At 40.8% G+C, this 18,545-nt stretch overlaps 2 protein-coding genes across 5 annotated transcripts; both read right to left on the bottom strand.

Moving 5' to 3' along the window:
* Nucleotides 1–187: 187 nt before the first annotated feature.
* On the bottom strand, nucleotides 188–3,517 carry LOC144089149 (uncharacterized). The gene is made up of 5 exons (XM_077620058.1): nucleotides 3,350–3,517; nucleotides 2,794–2,888; nucleotides 2,514–2,673; nucleotides 2,309–2,432; nucleotides 188–1,773 (listed from the first exon to the last, which is right to left on the bottom strand). The coding sequence occupies exons 2-5, from the start codon at nucleotides 2,884–2,886 to the stop codon at nucleotides 1,002–1,004; spliced, it is 1,149 nt and encodes a 382-aa protein (XP_077476184.1). The 5' UTR covers nucleotides 2,887–2,888; nucleotides 3,350–3,517; the 3' UTR covers nucleotides 188–1,001.
* A 1,443-nt stretch (nucleotides 3,518–4,960) lies between these two features.
* Nucleotides 4,961–18,335, bottom strand: ap2a1 (adaptor related protein complex 2 subunit alpha 1). 4 transcript variants are annotated; one of them, XM_077618128.1, is made up of 22 exons: nucleotides 17,319–18,333; nucleotides 16,005–16,216; nucleotides 14,565–14,758; nucleotides 14,356–14,485; nucleotides 13,793–13,894; nucleotides 13,344–13,603; nucleotides 13,081–13,249; nucleotides 12,783–12,920; nucleotides 12,329–12,511; nucleotides 12,065–12,162; nucleotides 11,762–11,993; nucleotides 11,292–11,480; nucleotides 11,063–11,217; nucleotides 9,737–9,799; nucleotides 8,535–8,597; nucleotides 8,129–8,211; nucleotides 7,890–7,979; nucleotides 7,557–7,680; nucleotides 7,234–7,350; nucleotides 7,088–7,157; nucleotides 6,881–7,015; nucleotides 4,961–6,701 (listed from the first exon to the last, which is right to left on the bottom strand). In XM_077618128.1, the coding sequence occupies exons 1-22, from the start codon at nucleotides 17,383–17,385 to the stop codon at nucleotides 6,624–6,626; spliced, it is 2,952 nt and encodes a 983-aa protein (XP_077474254.1). In that variant the 5' UTR covers nucleotides 17,386–18,333; the 3' UTR covers nucleotides 4,961–6,623. The 4 variants fall into 4 exon arrangements, with proteins under 4 accessions (XP_077474254.1, XP_077474255.1, XP_077474252.1 ...); XM_077618129.1 differs by lacking the exons at nucleotides 8,535–8,597; nucleotides 9,737–9,799 and adding an exon at nucleotide 7,746 and having other exon boundaries at nucleotides 7,557–7,684; nucleotides 7,895–7,979; XM_077618126.1 differs by lacking the exons at nucleotides 4,961–6,701; nucleotides 6,881–7,015; nucleotides 7,088–7,157; nucleotides 7,234–7,350; nucleotides 7,557–7,680 and having other exon boundaries at nucleotides 7,783–7,979; nucleotides 17,319–17,406; nucleotides 18,055–18,335.
* Between the last annotated feature and the right edge of the window lie 210 nt (nucleotides 18,336–18,545).

Here is an 18,545-nt window from a genome sequence, read left to right as displayed (position 1 = left end):
AAATGTATTTCTCAATTCATTGCAATGTGTTGTTATGTTTTAATTTGAGTCATTTTTTTAATTTTTTTTTCTATTATTTCTCGTTTTTGTGTGTGTGTTTTATTCTTTTTTTTGGAATACAGTCCAACCCAATCAGAAAACAAACAATTGAAAATGTCATCATTGGCAGAAATATGCACACCCTGTGTAAAATGAATGGTTTAAATTCAATCTTTAATCAGCAGCAAACACTGTACAATTCAGGTCAAAGCAACAGTTCATTAAAAATATCCCCATCTTACAAAGGACAAGATGACAGGGTTGAAAATCAGCAGAAAAATTGAGATTTTTTCTCTCTCATTCCAGTAATAAATAAACAAGGACTTCCTGCAGACTACTTGTGTGTAGTTTGTATAATAAGTGGTGACATTCCTTTGGAGCAGGGATTTCCAAACTTGGATTTTTAGTATTAATTTATTGGCTGCTATTAAAAGCGATAGAGGTCCAAACTAAATTGGATTGGACGTCCATTGTCGTCAATGGTGGTGAAACGTGTTCACACTCAATGTCAACCTTCCCAAATTAAGTTGATTTCTTAAACTGTCAATGACAGCCAATGAATTAATGGCTACGAGGGAAGAAAATCAAGGGGGATTTATATTTACACTACTCAAACAAACTCTGCAGTAGAGAATGTGCACACAAAAAATCAAAAACGATAGCTCAATTTATCACATTGCATTGTTTTTAAATAAATTTAATTACATTAAAAAAATCTAGTCTCAAGTTTTGACTCCTGAGCTGATGGAGACACTGTTTAAGTGACCGGCTCCATCTAGTGTTAAAGCTGAGAACTACAACATAATGTAGGCTGAACTCCAGCTTCTTGCGACGGCCACATTGAATAAAATTTTCCTCATTTTCCGCGAGCCAATAAAAACTGGGCAGCGGGAGTAATTTGGCCACCCCTGCTTCGGAGAAACATGCACAAACACATACACTCGCATCATAGACGGTCCCACTCAGCATCTGTACGGCAATGCCGGCTGTCCCATCTTGACGGGGTGGGCAAAGACCCCACCCAGCAACATTCGCTCGCCCCAGTCCAGCAATTTGTTGAGCGTGCAGCTGAGCGGCGACAGCAGGCCTTGCTCCTTCACCTCAGAGACGTTTTGTTTTTCCTGTAACGGGCTCTGATCCTTGCGCGTCTCGCCCGCCTGCCTACTAAACGTCTTTGCGTCCGATTTTTCAGCCCAGTCCCTCTGCATGCCTCTGGATAACTCGGGGGTCTTTGCTTGCTTGTCGTCCAGCATCGTCGAGGGGGGGCAGATCCCCAAGGGGGTCAAAGAGAGGCTGAGGCTTTTGCGTCTCTCCGAGAGCGAAACGGGAATTGCCGGGAGTTGGACTTGAGAGGGCTTCGGTGCCGCTTTTCTCGGTACGCAGGAGGTCGGATTGGATACGCTGAAAGATGACTGAATGTCCTGCGGATTAGTGTTATGAGTCCAAAGTTTCCCCGACCAGGACATTTCCTGGTTTCCATTAGCGTCAGGATTGGAGTGTCTCTGCTGGTTGGAATTCTTGCGGGATGAGAGCATCTCTTCGGATGGTCGGCCATTATTGTCACTGTCTTGGTATTTCATGATGGGAATGTTAACGGATGACGAGGTGTTGTCCAGCTGCTGGCTTTTGAACCCATCGCCGGAGGCTTTTTGACGAAGGGTGCCCTGGAAGTGCTGTAATTGACCCAGGAAGTTGAAGTTTGGCGAAATGGAGGGCCGGCGCTCTTTCACAAACCTGAAAAGCCAGGGGACAGTGGAAGTGAAGTTATAGTCAAATGTGATCAGACATTCAGTTCATTTGTCGTCAATAAGGAAGCGAGCATGCCACTTCACTTTCTAAATAAATCAATGGTTTGACATCGCAAAAAATGTAAAAATTATTGAGAATGTTTCAAACTGAATCGTCATGGTGAGTTAAAATGGCGAGCCATTGCTACTTGTGTGTGTGTGTGTGTTTGTCAACTTACACAAGGGACTAAAGATGGAAATTAGCCCTCGGCTACAATTTTACATATTTACATATATATGTTCATTAACATGTATGTGAATATATTCATTAATATGTGCTGTCCCTTACTAAATACATCAAACTCAAAATGAAAACTCAGCATTTTCATTTACATTGCTTTTTTTCATAGTTTGATATAAAATTTTGTAGTTTGGGAAACATTGGCATAGTAAAATATGGAAGATTTGTAGTATTAGGCAGCTCTGCATAACCCAGGACCGCACTACTAAGTGATAATTTTGTGATATGATTGCAAGTCAACCTGTAGGCATGGTCCAGATCCATTCCCGAGCTATACATGATGTAAGCGACGGCCAGGGCCGGAGAGCGTGAGATTCCAGCCGCACAGTGGACCAGCACGGAGCCGCCGGAAGACATAGCCGAGTCTGCGCAAACAGCAAAGATAAATAAGCGGGGGCTATTTGCGTCCAGATGACGTCCAAAGCTGTCAAACGACGAGTCCTGACCGATGAAGCCCAGCGCCTGAGGGATCCAGGGCAGCAGGTCGTCCCACAGGGAGTCGTCAATGGGGATGCGGAGGTATCTAGAACAGGGTAGGAAGGAGGGTCGGGGGCTGCAGCGGCTCACGCTCAGCACGTAGGAGATCCCCAGAGAAGCCAATCGGTCCTGCGTGCACAATCAGACACACAAAAAAATCTGGAACACGTCTACAATTGTGTTGAAGGGAGTCGGAAGGATGATTGTTGCGACCCCCCCGCCCCTACGCAGCATGAAGTGTGATAATACCTGCGTCACATCGCTCTCTGCTCCCAAGTAGAGCTTTGGCAGGATGATGGACAGAGGAGGACGGTCTGTGTCTTCCTGCCTTGACCAAACCATATCTGCAGCACAATAAACAACATAGATTCAATTCAATGTGGATTTAATAGTGCATGAAAATGATGACTCTTGACTGAAAAAAAAACATGCAAGCAACTGAATATTTATTTAATATTGCATGCAATTGCTGAGCTATAGCTGCAGAAAAGTGCATTTGAGACGAGTATTAGTTGAATTGGAGTATGAAAAAAATGTATTGAATTTATGTAGTTAAAAGCCGTTACCTCTTTGTACACGACTGATTATTATAAGTTCATTTTTATCTTATATTTGTGGGAAATTTTAATGTTAGTGCAGTTGCAGCAAAAAAATATTCCTGCTGCAATGTTGCTGAAGTAATTGCATATGGATTTTTTTTTAAACAGGAGGATTAAAGGTTTTAAAAAAGATAACAAAAATACTGTACTCGGAGAACTTGGAATATTATGATTTTGCACAGGAAATCAATGATGCCATTACTCACTGTGATTTTTCTTTTCTTCTCAAACGGCGTTTTTTCCTCAGTGAAAGTCCGTCCCAGTTGCAGATCTGCAGATCCTTTCAGTCCACGCCAGTGAAGTCCTGTTTTCTCTCCTTTCACCCAGAGACTGATTCAAAACGATGAGCTCATCCTCTTACCAACAATAAACCTTCAACGGTGATGTCATTTTCAGCCAATCGGCTCTTCGCTGGACATCCACACGCGCAGACGCAATAGGGTGACACCGCCCCCCTCCACCCCCTTCCCACCCGGGCTAGGGATGCCTGCCGGGTGTAAAGGGGGCGGAGGCTGTCCATCTGGCAGACTGTCAGTGCTGCCTCATCACCCCCATTCCAACATCTCTATGCAAATGAGGTCCATTTTTTTTCCACCACTCGGGCAATTCTGCTCGTATCAGATAGCCGGGGAAGTTGCACACATTGCTGGTTGTATTGAATGGTTTTTGTTCTGGTGCTCAATGCGCACTTTTGCGCACATGCGCATGATGTCACGTTATCTGCGGTATTGTTTGTTGCTCAAACACGAGGAAAGGCGATGTCACATGAGCTCATCAATATCATGCATGAGACAAAGGGGAAAGTTAGAGGGACAATCATTCACTCATGAGACAAAGAGTAATTATATCGAATTCTAAGAACTCCACTTGGCTAACTGTACAAAAACGGGTTACTATTGTGGAGTCACAGTTCTGGGGTTCAGGGTTCAATCGTTGTGTGGAGTTTGCATGTTCTCTCTGGGGTTGTGTGGGTTTTTTTCTGGGTACTCTGATTTCCTCCAATCAAAAACACGCATGGTAGGCTAGATGGTTGAACACTGTAAATTGCTCCTAGCTATCCATGGGGTTCAGGGTTCAATCATTGTGTGGAGTTTGCATGGTCTCTCTGGGGTTGTGTGGGTTTTCTCTGGGTACTCTGATTTCCTCCCATAAAAAACATGCATGGTAGGATAGATGGTTGAACACTGTAAATTGCTCCTAGCTATCCATGGGGTCCACGGTTCAATCATTGTGTGGAGTTTACATGTTCTCTCCGAGGTTGTGTGGGTTTTAAAAAACATGCATAGGAGGCGAGATGGTTGAATACTGTAAGTTGCCCCTAGCTATCCATCTCCATGTGCCCTGCGATTGGCTGGCCAGTAATTTGGGGTGTCCCCCATCTGGTGCCCATAGTCAGCTGGGATAGGCTCCAGCACCCCCCACAACCCTTGTGAGGATAAGCAGTTCAGAAAATTAATGATTGGAAAAGAAACCTTCACATTTCTTAGCAATGTCTTATTTAGAAATAGGTACTATGTTAACCTGGTAGTACCATGTTAATTGTAGTATACAAGTTTTGCCCATATGTATTTTGATATGCAAGAATTTATAAAGAAAGTTTAAATACTACATTGAATTTAATCATTGAAAGATCCATTTCAGGGAAAATAATCATTCATTTGCTATCACTGGGGAATAAAATGTCATGAAAAAGATTGTTATCGTTCTCTATATAAGGTTTTATGTGCCATCTGTTATCTGTTCTCTTTTGTCACTACTTTCGATATTTATGTCACACAAAAAAAAAAGAATGCAAACAGTGAACACAGGATGCGTCATGACTGATATATGGCATAGTTTTACTTTCACATTTTTCATTACAGAGTAAATCTTAATTCTAACACAGGTATTGGACATTTTTAACATCAATACATGAGGCTGAATTAGCTAGTGGATACTGCATAGACACACACGCACGCACGCACACACGCACACGACAACAAAAAAAGACTACGCTTTCCACTACAATTTTTTGTGATTGCGGTGCAGCAGCAGATTGTAATGTGTCTCCAAAATATCTTCAAAAATTTGATTTTACGACCTGCTTCCAATATCAGTCAAGTTCTCACATGAACAGAGTTCCCTGTAATAATAATGAACAACTCTTGTACTTTTCCACTACATCACTACTGCTACCGTGTCCAAGAGGAAGCCCAAATAAAGAATAACAACAATAGGACGCGTGAATACAAATATTTGGATGGAGTTCTGGTACTAGAAGAAAAGTGCCGCCGTCGCATTGACTGTTGAAAAAATGGCCGCATTTAATCGTCAGTGTTTTCCAGAATATTCTCAAATTAACAGTTGAGCATATAAAGCCAATTTAACATGATTGGGACCATTTCATCTGATGGATAAAAAAAAAATCCTAATAAGTGTAGATTTGAATAAAAAACAAAAAAACAGGTATGTCTCCAAAAGACAAGTAGGCATCTCTTGAAAAAACAACATGTTTAGGTTGTACAGTAGAGCAGCTAATGTTACACCTGGACGTCCCTCCAGGTAGTGGGTATAGAGATGTCCTAACGGTTTCCACTCGGAAAAAGTGGCCGTGTCAGTCCCCGAAATTTTCATTTACTACCGTTCATCTACATGGGCAGCCTGCGCAACGTTAGGTGGGAATGTCTACCATGAAAGCAATATAAAGTAACACACTGCTGCATATTTACAGACACATCAACAAACAAAACCATCAAGGTCATTGAAATGTAGAGCTACTCATTACGAAGCCCCAGGAGAGGAATCGGGTGGATCACACAAAGGGACTCATGCTGGAGGGTCTCACATGGAATCCCCAAATCCTTAAGTGCATTTTCACTGGCCAATGACAAAAGGGGAATGCTCGCAATTAGAATACATACTGGACCTTCAGGTCTCCCTTCATTACTGGACCCAATGAGGGGCCCCAAGGAACCACGTGTGTGTGTGTATGTGGGCGGGGTGTGTGTAAATATGCTGGGAGTAAATGCGTGCAAGTGTGAAGAATATCTCCCGTTTGTCGCCGAGGAATGATCTATCAATTGATCAAAAATAAATCAAGTACATACACACGCACGCACACTGTACATATCGCATCAGTAATACAGAGCGGCCAGGATGAAGCAAAATACGACACGCACGCTCACACACACTCACGCACGCACACTTGCGCAGTCCTGGCCCCCAACACACACACATACACACACACACACCAACTACACAGGTAAACACCATGGAAAAAGAAAACAACAAAACGATAATGTAGCATTTTGTTAATAAACAAATTGAAGATGAATTAGAGTAATGACGATAATATGGTCACCGTTGCTAGCGGTGACTGCTTTTTCCCTTATGTAGGTTACACCTTTTTTTTGTAATTAAAGAACCTTTGTTGGGAAGAGGAGGAAAAGAGGAGAGGGCTCGCTGAGGGAGGGGTACTGGTCTTGATAAAGTTCTGGAACTCTAGAACTGTTCGGCCAGCAACTCGCAGAGACGCCTTGACACAGAGTCTTTGCTGCTGCGCAGAGTCAGTCGGTACATCTGCGGACACACACACGTCGACATTCAATTGTATGTATGGACCTGACAATGTACCCCAAAAGATGTCAACAAAACCAACCAATGTAATTTGGATTATTTCAGGGACAGTGGACAGCCATTCCAAAGTTATCATTAGCTTAAAGGTACACTTTATTTAAGACCCCTGCTTTGAGTCGTACCTGAGCCTGGGCATTGGGCTCCAGTCTTAGCAGACAGCCAACTTGCTGACCCTTGGTCTGGATCACTCCAGCAGACACGTAGTTCTCCGGGTTTGGATCGACGTTATCCAGCAAAGCGGCTCCTAGTCCCAGTAGCTAGAATGAATCAAATCACCACACAATTAGTTTGCTTGCTAGGTAAAACAAAAAAAACAAGTGGTGTTGTACCTTAGCCTTGAGTACTTCTGTGTCCATGCCGTGATTGGCCTTGAATATCTTTTGTGCTTCTTGCTGAGGCCTAATGGCAGTTCAGAAAAAGAGCTTTAATAATCAACCTAAATCAATGACACAACACTCACGGAATCCAAACTTACTGGCTAAGTTGTTTCCAACGCTGGAAGAAATCATTGGAGGTCATTTCAGTTGGCTGGAAGAATTTGTTGATGGTGACAGGGAGCTTGAGGCTCAAGTTCTGCAGAGCGCCTCCATATCTGTAACAAAGAAATTAAATACACACTGTCATTGCTGCTCGGAGACAATTTTAGGGTTTAGGTTCCTAAACTTAAGGAACACAGAGAAAATCAATAGGGTTTTTCACAATAAAGCTAGGAAGTGCTGAAAGGACATATGTTTCAAATGTCAGCAGTCAACGAGCTGCTCATCATATCCTAAAGTCCAATTGGGCCTTAGAGCATACCTGAACTTGATGTTAAGTAGAGGAGCGTCGGAAAAATCCGTTATACACTCAATGTTGAGGACTTGCTGGATCTGGGCTCCTCCCTCTACCAGTGGTTCCACTGGTTTGGTTTGAACGTTAAGCTGTGGCTTGCCGTCAAGGACCATTAAGCAGACGCTAGATGAATGCGAAACACATCTTACTGGAAACTCTGGTATTTTTATGCAGTGGTAAGAGCTCTGATATTTTAAAAAAGGCGAGTTTAAGCTGGCAATATTAAACCAGGCCGTCCGTGTAGCTTAGCTAACAGAATAGCACGCTGACCATCTTTTGACATGACAAATAAAAAGATATGAGACTGGAGCTCTCCAGGACAGGTGACCGTGGTGGTGAAGCTGGCGAATTGTACTGACGTCTTGTTACCGTAGAACAAGTACATTCTCCCTAAGAGAAAGACAGCTTGTTAATTAACACACAGGAAGTCAAGTCACATTGTTTTACCGGTATTTTCAAACCTATAGAGAGCTATTATATTTTTTTCAGCTGAGGAGTGACGCTACACATTAAACTCGTCAAGCAATTCTGTTACTCACCAAGATTTTGACGATATTCTGACTTGATACCAATCTGTAAGAGTTGATTCTCAAACAAAACACCATTGTTCTTGCAAACAAACCTGTTGAATTTTAAAAAAGATCATATTGACTCAATAAAGAACTAGATGGTGATTGAAGAACATAATGGAAACACCAAATCAGTAACACAACACAAACACCATGCGCAATGTGCCCATAAACGACCCGTGAAAACTGCTCGTTAAATGATACATTGATCTGGGACACTTCAAACGTGTGCTGCAATCATGCTTCAATTGAATGCCCTGAGCAAGCCGTCTCAACTGGGCTCCCTCTGGACTAAATGTTGCCGAATATTTTCTGCAGTTATCATGCTGAACTGTGCAAACAAGACGACAAAGCTTTAAGCGGAAAAAGCGCTTACTTGTTAAGGAGTTCATCAGCTTCAGACAGAGGGGGGGCAGGATCCTCAGAGGGAGGAGCAGAGCTGAAAGACCAGAAGATAGCGCAAGGACGGAGAAATCCCGCAGAGGAGAAGAGTGATATGGGTGGAGAAAAGAATTAGGTATCCACGCAACACATGCGGGTAGTAGGCAATGGTGATGAAAATTTGTTAGGACATAGAAGAGAAAAGGGAGAAAAGGATAAAAAAAAGATGGTTAGTAAAACATCAAAATACAGTTTGTGCAATAAGTACAATTACAAACACAAGCAGTATGTATTTGGACATTTTCTGTTATTTTGGCCGAATATTTAATAAATTACAGTATTAGGACAAGGAGGACACTATACTGTAATATAATTCAAGCTTATAACTGACAAGGGCATTCAGAATTATTATAGTAACATGCAACACAGACAAACTCCAAAAAGAGGCATACAATAGCAATATTTAAATGACCACTTCTTAAAACCCTTTTCAATTTGGGTTTTAGGACTATATGTAAATCCAAAAGAAGAGAAAATGAATCACTTTCCAAATACATTCCGACTGCAACCCTAACACACAGGCACAGTTCACTCAAGTCAAGCAATGCAGTCCAATTTGCAGTAGCTTGATGCCAAAGACTGAATGTAGTATTACTGCAACTGTATTGATGCAAAGTTGTAATGCAACCTGTTAAATGTAAGAGCCCACCATAAAAAGCCAGGTTAATACCACAAATGCTTTAAAATAACTAGGTTTGGTAATTACACTCGGTAGTTGATTTAAAAAAAGATCAATCAATTTTACTGCATAAAATTAGGTGCAACATAAAAATATGCCATATTAAAACCTGGACATATAGTCTAATGCAGCTTACGTGTTTAGTTTTTCTCAAATTGTATTAAATTTGGGTGGTGCGGCTTTTAGTCAGGTGCACTTTTTGTAGACAATTTAGGATAGATAATTTTAAGTCATGTCTAATAACATGTAAACCGATCTGGTAAATATATTAAATTCTGTCGACTGTGAGGATCTTTTGATGCCAATTTTGTCAAGTGAAATGGTTCAGCAAGCTACCCATCCACAGAAGCATAGGTTACCATCAATGCACTATATTGTAGCATTGCCATTATGACAGTAAAAAGTTGTCATAATTGTGCTTTTCTAGCCAAGTCTGTAGTTGACTATAGGGCCCTTACTCCGAGTCACCAGAACTCTCCACCAAAAGGGAGTCAGAGGTCTCGGTGGGCTGTTCCAGATCTCTGTCAATGTTCAAACACGGTAAAGGACAGACATACATTCAAACCGAAACACACACACGTCCACAGACACACGCACGCAGGAAAATGGAGAGAAGGGAAAGAGAGAAAAAGACGAAAGACAGTCACATACATAGTAAGTTGAAAAAAGAACAGACATAAAGCAAACATGCCAACCGAGAGGAAGAACCCTCAAGAATTAGAGGGCCAATCGCTAAACACCTGATCAAATGATTAGGAGGCATAGGACGGACGGCTGGGCAATTTTAGGATCAAGATTGAAACTTTACTATTATTATATAGCTAGTCTTAGAACCAAAAATTAATGTGTTATATGTATGGTGAACGAAATATTTCAAATAAGCTATCAGGAATTCTGTTTTGGGAGTTTTATTACCTGCACAATAATTGCCTTGAACACTTTTTGGGTTGTTTTATAACCAATTTTTGCTCTGGAGAAGAACAATAAACATGTGAAATTTCTATTCGATTTTTTTACACTCATATTTATATTACACCTTACCAGGAAATGATTCTATTTTTGCTGCAGTATCATTTGTAGGTCAGATCACCCCACCCCAAGATTGTTTTATAGATTTTGATTGGGATGAGGACAACATTCTGCAGCTCTAAAATGTCATAAAACGCTTTCCTCTAGGTTGGCAGATTCATTACACAAATATAAATAGAGTACAAAAACAGTGTCAACCAAACAGACAAGATTTTGAAAAAGCAGTTAATGCCAGACATACAAACAGCAAAACCATGCACATTAAAAAACAACAAAGTATCAGTTCTTGGCTCCAAAACGGATTTTTTTCCCAGCTAGAGAAACTAGCCATTAAAGTCTTTTGGTTACAACAGACTCAACTTAATTTGATTTAAAACTTTGTTATCATAATAGCTAAAATTGTGCTATTTAAAAGATTTCACAGTCAGTACAAAGTCTTAAGGGGGCAGATGAAAGGCAATATTTTCAGATATTTCTAATAACTTGGCTTACATCTTTGGTCAGTGCCAGAGCTAGAAATAAAACGAGCTCAAACAACGTTATCTACTGTCTGTAATTTTGTTCCAAAAATGATGTCAACAACGAAATAGGACATAACAATCAGACAGCATAAGATGTATCTATGGTTATCTGACAGCCAAGGTTGAATTTTTTTTCACAATGTGATAAAAATATATCAATAAATGGCTTTTAAAACAGGTCTAACTGGACTTTATCTATGGATTCTACAAGCGCATTTTAAAATGAACCTTCACCTTAGGAAGCCGTCGTCATTCACTGCTGCAGAAGGTGCAGTGGGCCCTGCTTCAGAGAACACGTCCACCAACAGACTACCAGCGCTGGTTGGAGCGGCACCAACAAGTGGTCCTGCTCGAATCCCAAGAAGGTCTGCCGATGGTGACGGAGTGGACTGGAACAACAAGTGCATTTGCATCAAATCGTCAGTAGGAAAAAACACAGCAAAAGGGCATGCAGTCAACTTACAGCATTGGAGGCAGCCATGGCCGATGGATCTTGGCCCCTTTCGCTACCTCCGTTCAACTCTCCGCCTTCCCGTTTGCTGTCTTCCAGGTCTGTTACAGACACTGCACCGGGCCCCTTCTTTTTCTTAAGCTTAGCCAAGATCGAAGACTCCCTCTCGGGGAAAGGAGGCATCTCTTCCAGAACAGTTGCCTAAGGGGTGAAAAATGAAAAAAAAATCATACTATGACAAACTGAGAGAAAGACAGAGGACCACCATGTGCATAACAAAATTAAATCACTGTCTTATTTGAAACAGTACTCACTGGACTGAAGTATTAGGATGTGCAAGAATAATGAACATTTCTTTAAATGCTACATATTACGGTTCCACTCAATTATGATCAGGAATTTTAGGTGACGAGAAAAAGGACTAGAATGCAAATTCAGTACGCAAAAAAGCAGTGTTCCATAAAATAAAATAATATACTTACCAAGACATCTGTGCTGGCAATGGAAGATAACTTCAAATACTCGACAGCGCGTTGCTGCAGCTCTACGTCAGAGTTGCGAATCTGGCTGTCGCAGCGAAGAACCTCCTGGATCGTGGCCTTGGTCTCTGGGAACAAGTTGATAAACTTGATGTAGGCTGACAGCAGAAGGGCACGAGTGGGCACAGAGCATAAGTGGAACTTTGAGTGAAGAAGGTTGAACTGGACCAGTGGGCTGGAAAACATAGCACAAGTTACTTTCAATCTTTGTCACTGATTATTTTGTCGCCTGAAAAAAACATGTACCTGGAACGGGGGTCCCCTGCAATGAGGTTACCAAACTCTCCAAGAATATATCCTCCGACTTTTACCATGTTCTCATGACATGCGGGGGCTTGCAAGGCCTGAAATGAACAAAAACCGGATTTCTCTGGGTTCTATTTTCAGTAGTATTGCGTAGAACGGATGAGAAAAGTACAGGCGTAAAAGGGGCGGCAGCAATCCTGATGTAAAACAATTTTAAGTAGATTTTCCAATCGTCAAACTCGATGTTCCTCAAAGCACAAATACCTCAAAGACCGTCTTGGCAGCATAGCCTTGGACATCATCACGGTTGATGACGATCTGGATGACACGGTACCATACTTCTTCACTGACATAATCGCCAGCGATGCGGATGAGGTTAAGAATAGTGTCGACGTACCAGGAGTAATCGACAGCATACTTTTCGGCCAAGATGGCCACTTTGAGCACCTGGAGATGAGGTACCGCTCAGTCATTGGTTAAAATTACTCGAAGGGAAAAAGTTGGCAATAGCTTTTTCAGGCATGCACGAATTGGGTTTGTATCAATCAATGCATTAGAAAGCAACTCAATTGTCCAGGATGGATGGAATCATACGTTTGGTTCAGTTTACTCCAAGAAATATGAAGCAGAACCAAATAAAATGTTCCTAGATAATTGTACGACGATAAGGAGCAAAGGGGGAAGAAAACACATTCTGATTTGCATCAGTTTTGCACACCATTTCCTCTCTGATGGAGTAGTCAGCTGTCTCGAGGTAGCTGAGCATCTCGGCTACTATCTGCTTGGCATTGCTGCGATCGCACATGGCGTACAGCAGATCTGCTGCCCTTTGTCGAACACTAACATCCCGCTCGGTCTGCAGAAAGATCATTCAGAACAATTGCGCACGCGTATTAGAATGAGAGGACATCCCAACATTACTCATGGTTAGTTGTAGCGTGTTATTTCCACATTTCGGTCGGTCATTGTTGGCACCAGCGAAAGGGTATAAACTAATAAAATGAGTCATCAATCACCTTAAGAGCGTTAATGACAGTTTCAATGTGTGTCTTGACTGCTTCATGAGAAAACTCAGAGCTGGCCAGAGTACACATGCTTTCCAGAGCCAAGTAGCGTAGGTTAGTCTCCCGATGCTGCAGAAACTGACCCAGTTGGTTACAAGCTCGCACCAGCAGATTTGGCTCACTGTTTGAAAAAAATATACATCAGTAACTTCACTTAAAAATGTCTGTAGTTTGGGCAATCTTTATCTTTTGCTCCAAGCACATTGTTTTCTCACCTGTCATAGTGGATGATGAGAGAGATTGCCTCAAAGAGGATAGCATTCTTGGCATTGGAGTGCTGTACTTTCTTTGACTTGGGTGGTTCCTGGGCCTTGTTGAGGATGGTTTCCAGACACTCCACCAAACGGCCCTTCACCGCGCCATCTTCGGGGGGAGGGTAGCACTGCAGCAGGCGCAGCAGTTTACAAGAGAGCCATGGTGCTGGGACAAAGTAGTAGGTGTAATCTTGCAGGTCAGTGGAGGCCGATGAGACAATCTAAAAAAAGCCAAAGTTCACGTCAGAAATGTCATTCATTTGGACATACATTTGGAGAGAACACGAGAGATTAGATAGCAAAATATATTGTAAAAACTTTAAAGGTCATTGGGTAATTTAACAAAATGTAAGTATTAGCAGTTACTATACTTTATATTATTTTTTAGTAAGTGAATGCTAACTACTTACCCTGCTGAGTCGAGACACTGCCAGGGAAACACAAGTCTTAAACTCATCTGGATTCTTCTGGCTCAAACAGGTGATAAGAGAAATGGCTGCTGTCACCACACCCTACATATATTTAAACAAAAAAGAAAAAAAAACTGTTGATTTCTGGTATCTTAGAAGTGCAGATGGCAGCAGCAATGCTTTAAACAAGAAAAAAAGAGACAAGAAATTGCCAAAAGCATAAAGTAAATTGGACTTATTACCTTAATAATCAACATTTAAAAACGCAATTACAAAATAACTTTGCAAGTTTTGCCCCCCAAATCTAAACAAACGTGAAAAAATATGTTCTTATCTGCAAAAAATCCCCCCTTCCAAAAAAAATATTTTTGCATGAACAACATTATTTAGTCATTATACTGATTTGCGAGTGCACAATTTTTTTTCCGGGCACTTTTTTTGTTGCGAGCACATTTTTATATAAGTGCTTTAAAACGTATATATTAGAAACACAGATGCATACAAGATGACTGGTCCGAGTCTACACAAAAAATAAAAAAGTTTAATTCCCCCATCCCTCTTACCATGTGTTGGTCATTGAGAAGGTGCACCACACGGGATGTCCATTCTCCCATCAGCACCAAGTCCGGAGAAGTTTTATAAAGCCGCAGCAGACACAGGGCAGCCGACTGCTTCACACTGTCCATTGTATCGCTTTTGCAGACATTCACATGGACAACATGTTAATTGTCGCCAATAAGTATTCCAATGGAGAACAGTTAAAACAACTCACCCAGCAACTAAGATGCGGGGGATTTCACTGGCAAAGGCCTCGGCCATCTCACGACTGCCCACATTGGCAATACAGTGAAGTGCCAAGCACATGAAAGTAGGGTTGCGGCTAGAAAGGTCATTTTTGATGGCATTGTTAATCAAACGGATCAGTTCGCTGTTGCTGTTTACCAGCACTGAGATGAACAGGTAGCCCTAGGGGGGAAAATGAGTATAATTGAGTGAGAGGGAAAGGTAATATACTATACGGTATGAATCATAATTTTTCAACTTTGGAACAAAAAAAATACCGAAAGATCTCAGGCGAGCTCATTTTAATAAATACAAAAAAATGCAATTTGAGTATGTATTTTGTTCCTCCAGGTTTCTCCTGAATTTCAACCTAGGCTACTTTCGGCCAATGAGAAGCAGCCTGTCAGGGGTAGCATAGTAGTAATGATGTTTTGTTTTCTCCACGAGGGATTAAAGAATGACATCATTGGCTATAGCAAATGTAACGCTTCGGGTAGAGATAAGATAGTTGATTGCTTTTGTTGTTTATTGATTTTACTGACTGGTCGGTACACCTTTTCAATGATTATTTTTCAAGCCATCAAGGTAGGAAATTCACATTCGTTTCAACTAAGTGGTTTGTATTTATTACTTGTATTTTATTTGAGGTTTTTTTTAAGTATTAAGCAGGAACCATGCTGCCTTGAGTGGTATAGCAGTCAAACCTGACCCTTTGCAAAATGACTACTAAGTACATAATTCTGCTTACTCAATGTTTCCTGTTCCTGTGACAACGGTCAAAACCAAACAGCAGCATTAGCAACTTTGCATTACGGTCTACAGATAGGTGTCAAACTCAGTTTGGTTGGCGGGCCACATTAATGCCAACTTGATCTGCAGAGTGCAGTAGTGCACACACTTGATTACAAATCACAAACACTTGGTTTTGCACGCCATTGTCAAAAAAGTCAAATGAAAATATTTAATTATGTACGTGCAGCTGGGCTACAAACTGCCGTCAGGGAGAAACTATCTAGATTTTTAAGATGTCCTTACTATATAAACGTGTCGATGTCAGTTAAGGTTACGCTATTTGTATAATTAAAGTAATTTTACTTTCCGTGTGGAGGATGACACTGAGGTCTTTGATCCCCAGTTCTGTCAACAATGACAGTCATCTCCTTTTATTGTAACCGTCTGTGGTTAATGCAAAAGAATGTGTGCAATCAACATAGTGTGATAATATCTGTGTGAGTATAGGATTAACTCTCTCATGCACAAATTGTTTTTTTAAACCTGGAATAAAGTGTAATTTCTGATTTGTAGGTACACAGTCAAAATTGTTGACCAAATTATTTTTAAAAATGGCATACTGTGGTACCTCTTCTTACAACTGCTTCTACATAAGAAATGTCGAATGAATTTGATCAACACGCACAGAGAAACTTACAATCTGCTTTTCTGTGTACTTGTTGGAACTCAGCAGGTTTACCGCCTCCATATGTCCAAAGTCAATGTCATGGCCAAGCAGGAAGATAAAGAGAAGCTTGCAGACATATTTCTTCTTGCTGTAACCATCCAGGGCTTTGTCCCCTTTAAATTTGGAGCGAATATTGGCCAGTTCTTTATTGATCCGCTTGATTTCGGCTTCCTTGCTTTTACCTGGTGAGTCAATGACAGTCATACAATATGAATCATTTATTAGAAGACATCATAACTTCTATTGTGAATTTGAAAAAAAATTGAAGACGCAAGCTGCTTTCAATGAAAATTTATCTTGGTGAACTTCTTTTTCAGTCTCAGTGCACAAAACATCCCTACATTTGCTTTCACATATGTATAGTAAAGTGCAATATTTCCTTAGTTTTTTTAGGGTTTGCAGTTTTAATGACAATCAAAAATAATAGGAATGTTTAACTATCATATCTAGAACACTGTGACAGGCTATTCATGTTTCTTGGAGTTAACATTGTCACTATTTGTTTGCACAGGCTTATTGATATGTGTTGGAATCATATCAATGCCTAATGTATTATCAATATAGCAACTTGGATCGCTAACAGTTTTATATATGTTGCATTGAGCTGGTATAATGTTAAATGCTTAAACACAAACATCAACAAAAATAAGGGCATTAATTTCTTTGCTTTTTGATAATAGGTTGGATACTTTGGATGAGTTGAAAGATAGTCATATTTGGACCTAAATTGCATTTTTAAAAATGTATATAGAACTAACAGTTTTGGACTTCTCAAATTTCCTAATTCTATTATAGAATAATACATATTTTCTAATTCTATACACTTGCTGGCTTTCTTAAGAGTTCCAAGTGGGAGATCGCTTATTTTGGCTACCAATAAATAGCAGGTTAAATTCACCAATAAAGTCTAGGTTATCATAACCTACAACACACAGTTTTGACTGATAATAATTCAAATAAATAACTAATAGTAATTAAGATTTAAAATTGTATCTGGCGTTTTGTTGCAAGATCCGGTTAAAAAAATAAAATGTTTGTATTTTGACAGTAGCCACCCCCGGAAACAACACATTGGAATGTGAGATTTTTTTTCTACTACGCTATAACCATGCTACCCAAAACATTTGTTTTCCAGACTACACATTCTTAAAACAGATGAGGGTTGGAACACGTTAGAACGCGAAAAGACGAGAATCGCCAAACGATTTTATCAGTTTTGGCGGATGGCTGCTAACGAGCATGCAAAAAAAATGACAAATAAAAAGAGAAAGAAAGGTCACTTACAATTCCTGATGTCCGAAATGAAAACAGCTAATCCGCGCATTCCGTCTCCTTTCGACACAGCCGGCATTTTTGCAGGTTTTTATGCGGTCTGAAAGTGAAAAATAGCCCCTGTTGGTCAGCTTCTTCGATGGACAACTTGAAGTGGACGACGAGCTAGCTTCTCCGTCGATCGTAAAAAAAATCCCCAAACTTTTATGATTTAGTAATTTCTACTACAATATTCGGATTTCTATGTATCTCTAATTGTAAGGTTCACTGGATGTTAGCGATCAAGGCGAATAAACCTTATCCCCGTTAACTGGCTCGTTTCCGCTGGCTATATGTCAAGCTATTTCATTCAATCCTTCTCGAGCGAGGATTAAACGCAAGGAACGCGACACACGGCGACAGTGGAAATCGACTTTATGTCTGACTCTTACACGGTGCAATAATCTCGCGGCCGATCGTAATAATATGAAGGAAAAAAAACCAGGAGGCGTTGATGAAAAAAACGTATGAGAATACGCCGTTAAGTTCCCCTCGAGTCGCTAGCTCCACAGCTAGCCAACTAGCTGGCTAGCGATAGCCTTCAAATGCTGCAATACATCACCGCTTGAGCGAAAAAAAGCATCAAAAAGGAGTTTATTGTCAGCCAGCGCCACAAAACGTAGCCGCGGTGTCTTACGCGTGCAGGGTAAACGGACAAACGAATATATACGGTAGAATTGCTGCCCGATCTAATTCTGCGAGCCTTTACCCCGCTGCCTGGATCAAGCTCGTGACAGCAGCAACGCTACAGCGTGACCGCGCGACGCACTCGTGAACGCGCACGCTCCTCCAGATCACTCAAATGTCCACCAGAAATACTACATTACTATACAATTCTACACGACTGACGTAGGCCGCCCTAAAGATCCTAAGAAATACTAGTGAGCAAGTCAAAAGATCGAAATGACTAATGCACTAATGTAATTTTGCATTAAAAAAATGGAATTCAAATCTCGCCGTATTGAAGCATTTCATAGTTATTTTATCCAAAGTAATGGAATAGGGAACGCTCATTCAGCAATTCTGGTGTGACGTCATATGCATAATTGCTAATCATGCTGGCAGAATGACCGAGAACACAACAGAATAGGCGTGGTTGTGACATTTTGGAGAATTTTTAGTGTGCTGGACAAAAGCATCTGAGAAAATAAGTCTTAAGTTATTCTCTACTTTCATTATTAAGCATTTTATGTTAGTTTT

Source organism: Stigmatopora argus, chromosome 14, assembly GCF_051989625.1.
Source record: "Stigmatopora argus isolate UIUO_Sarg chromosome 14, RoL_Sarg_1.0, whole genome shotgun sequence".
Lineage (NCBI taxonomy): Eukaryota > Metazoa > Chordata > Actinopteri > Syngnathiformes > Syngnathidae > Stigmatopora > Stigmatopora argus.
Note: the sequence above shows the minus strand (reverse complement) of the source record. Positions and strands in the feature narration are given on the sequence as shown.

What these genes read in the sequence shown, in the direction of transcription:
- ap2a1 (XM_077618128.1), bottom strand. Translation starts at nt 17,385, where the DNA reads ATGCCGGCTGTGTCGAAAGGAGACGGAATGCGCGGATTAGCTGTTTTC. An exon ending in TCCTGGAGAGCTCCAGTCTC is followed by an intron (nt 7,681 to 7,889) that starts ATATCTTTTTAT and finishes ACGGCAAGCCAC; the next exon opens with AGCTTAACGTTCAAACCAAA. An exon ending in CAGAAGTACTCAAGGCTAAG is followed by an intron (nt 7,016 to 7,087) that starts GTACAACACCAC and finishes GATTCATTCTAG; the next exon opens with CTACTGGGACTAGGAGCCGC.
- LOC144089149 (XM_077620058.1), bottom strand. Translation starts at nt 2,886, where the DNA reads ATGGTTTGGTCAAGGCAGGAAGACACAGACCGTCCTCCTCTGTCCATC. An exon ending in CAGAGAGCGATGTGACGCAG is followed by an intron (nt 2,674 to 2,793) that starts GTATTATCACAC and finishes TTGTGCACGCAG; the next exon opens with GACCGATTGGCTTCTCTGGG. An exon ending in TCAGGCGCTGGGCTTCATCG is followed by an intron (nt 2,433 to 2,513) that starts GTCAGGACTCGT and finishes CTGTTTGCGCAG; the next exon opens with ACTCGGCTATGTCTTCCGGC.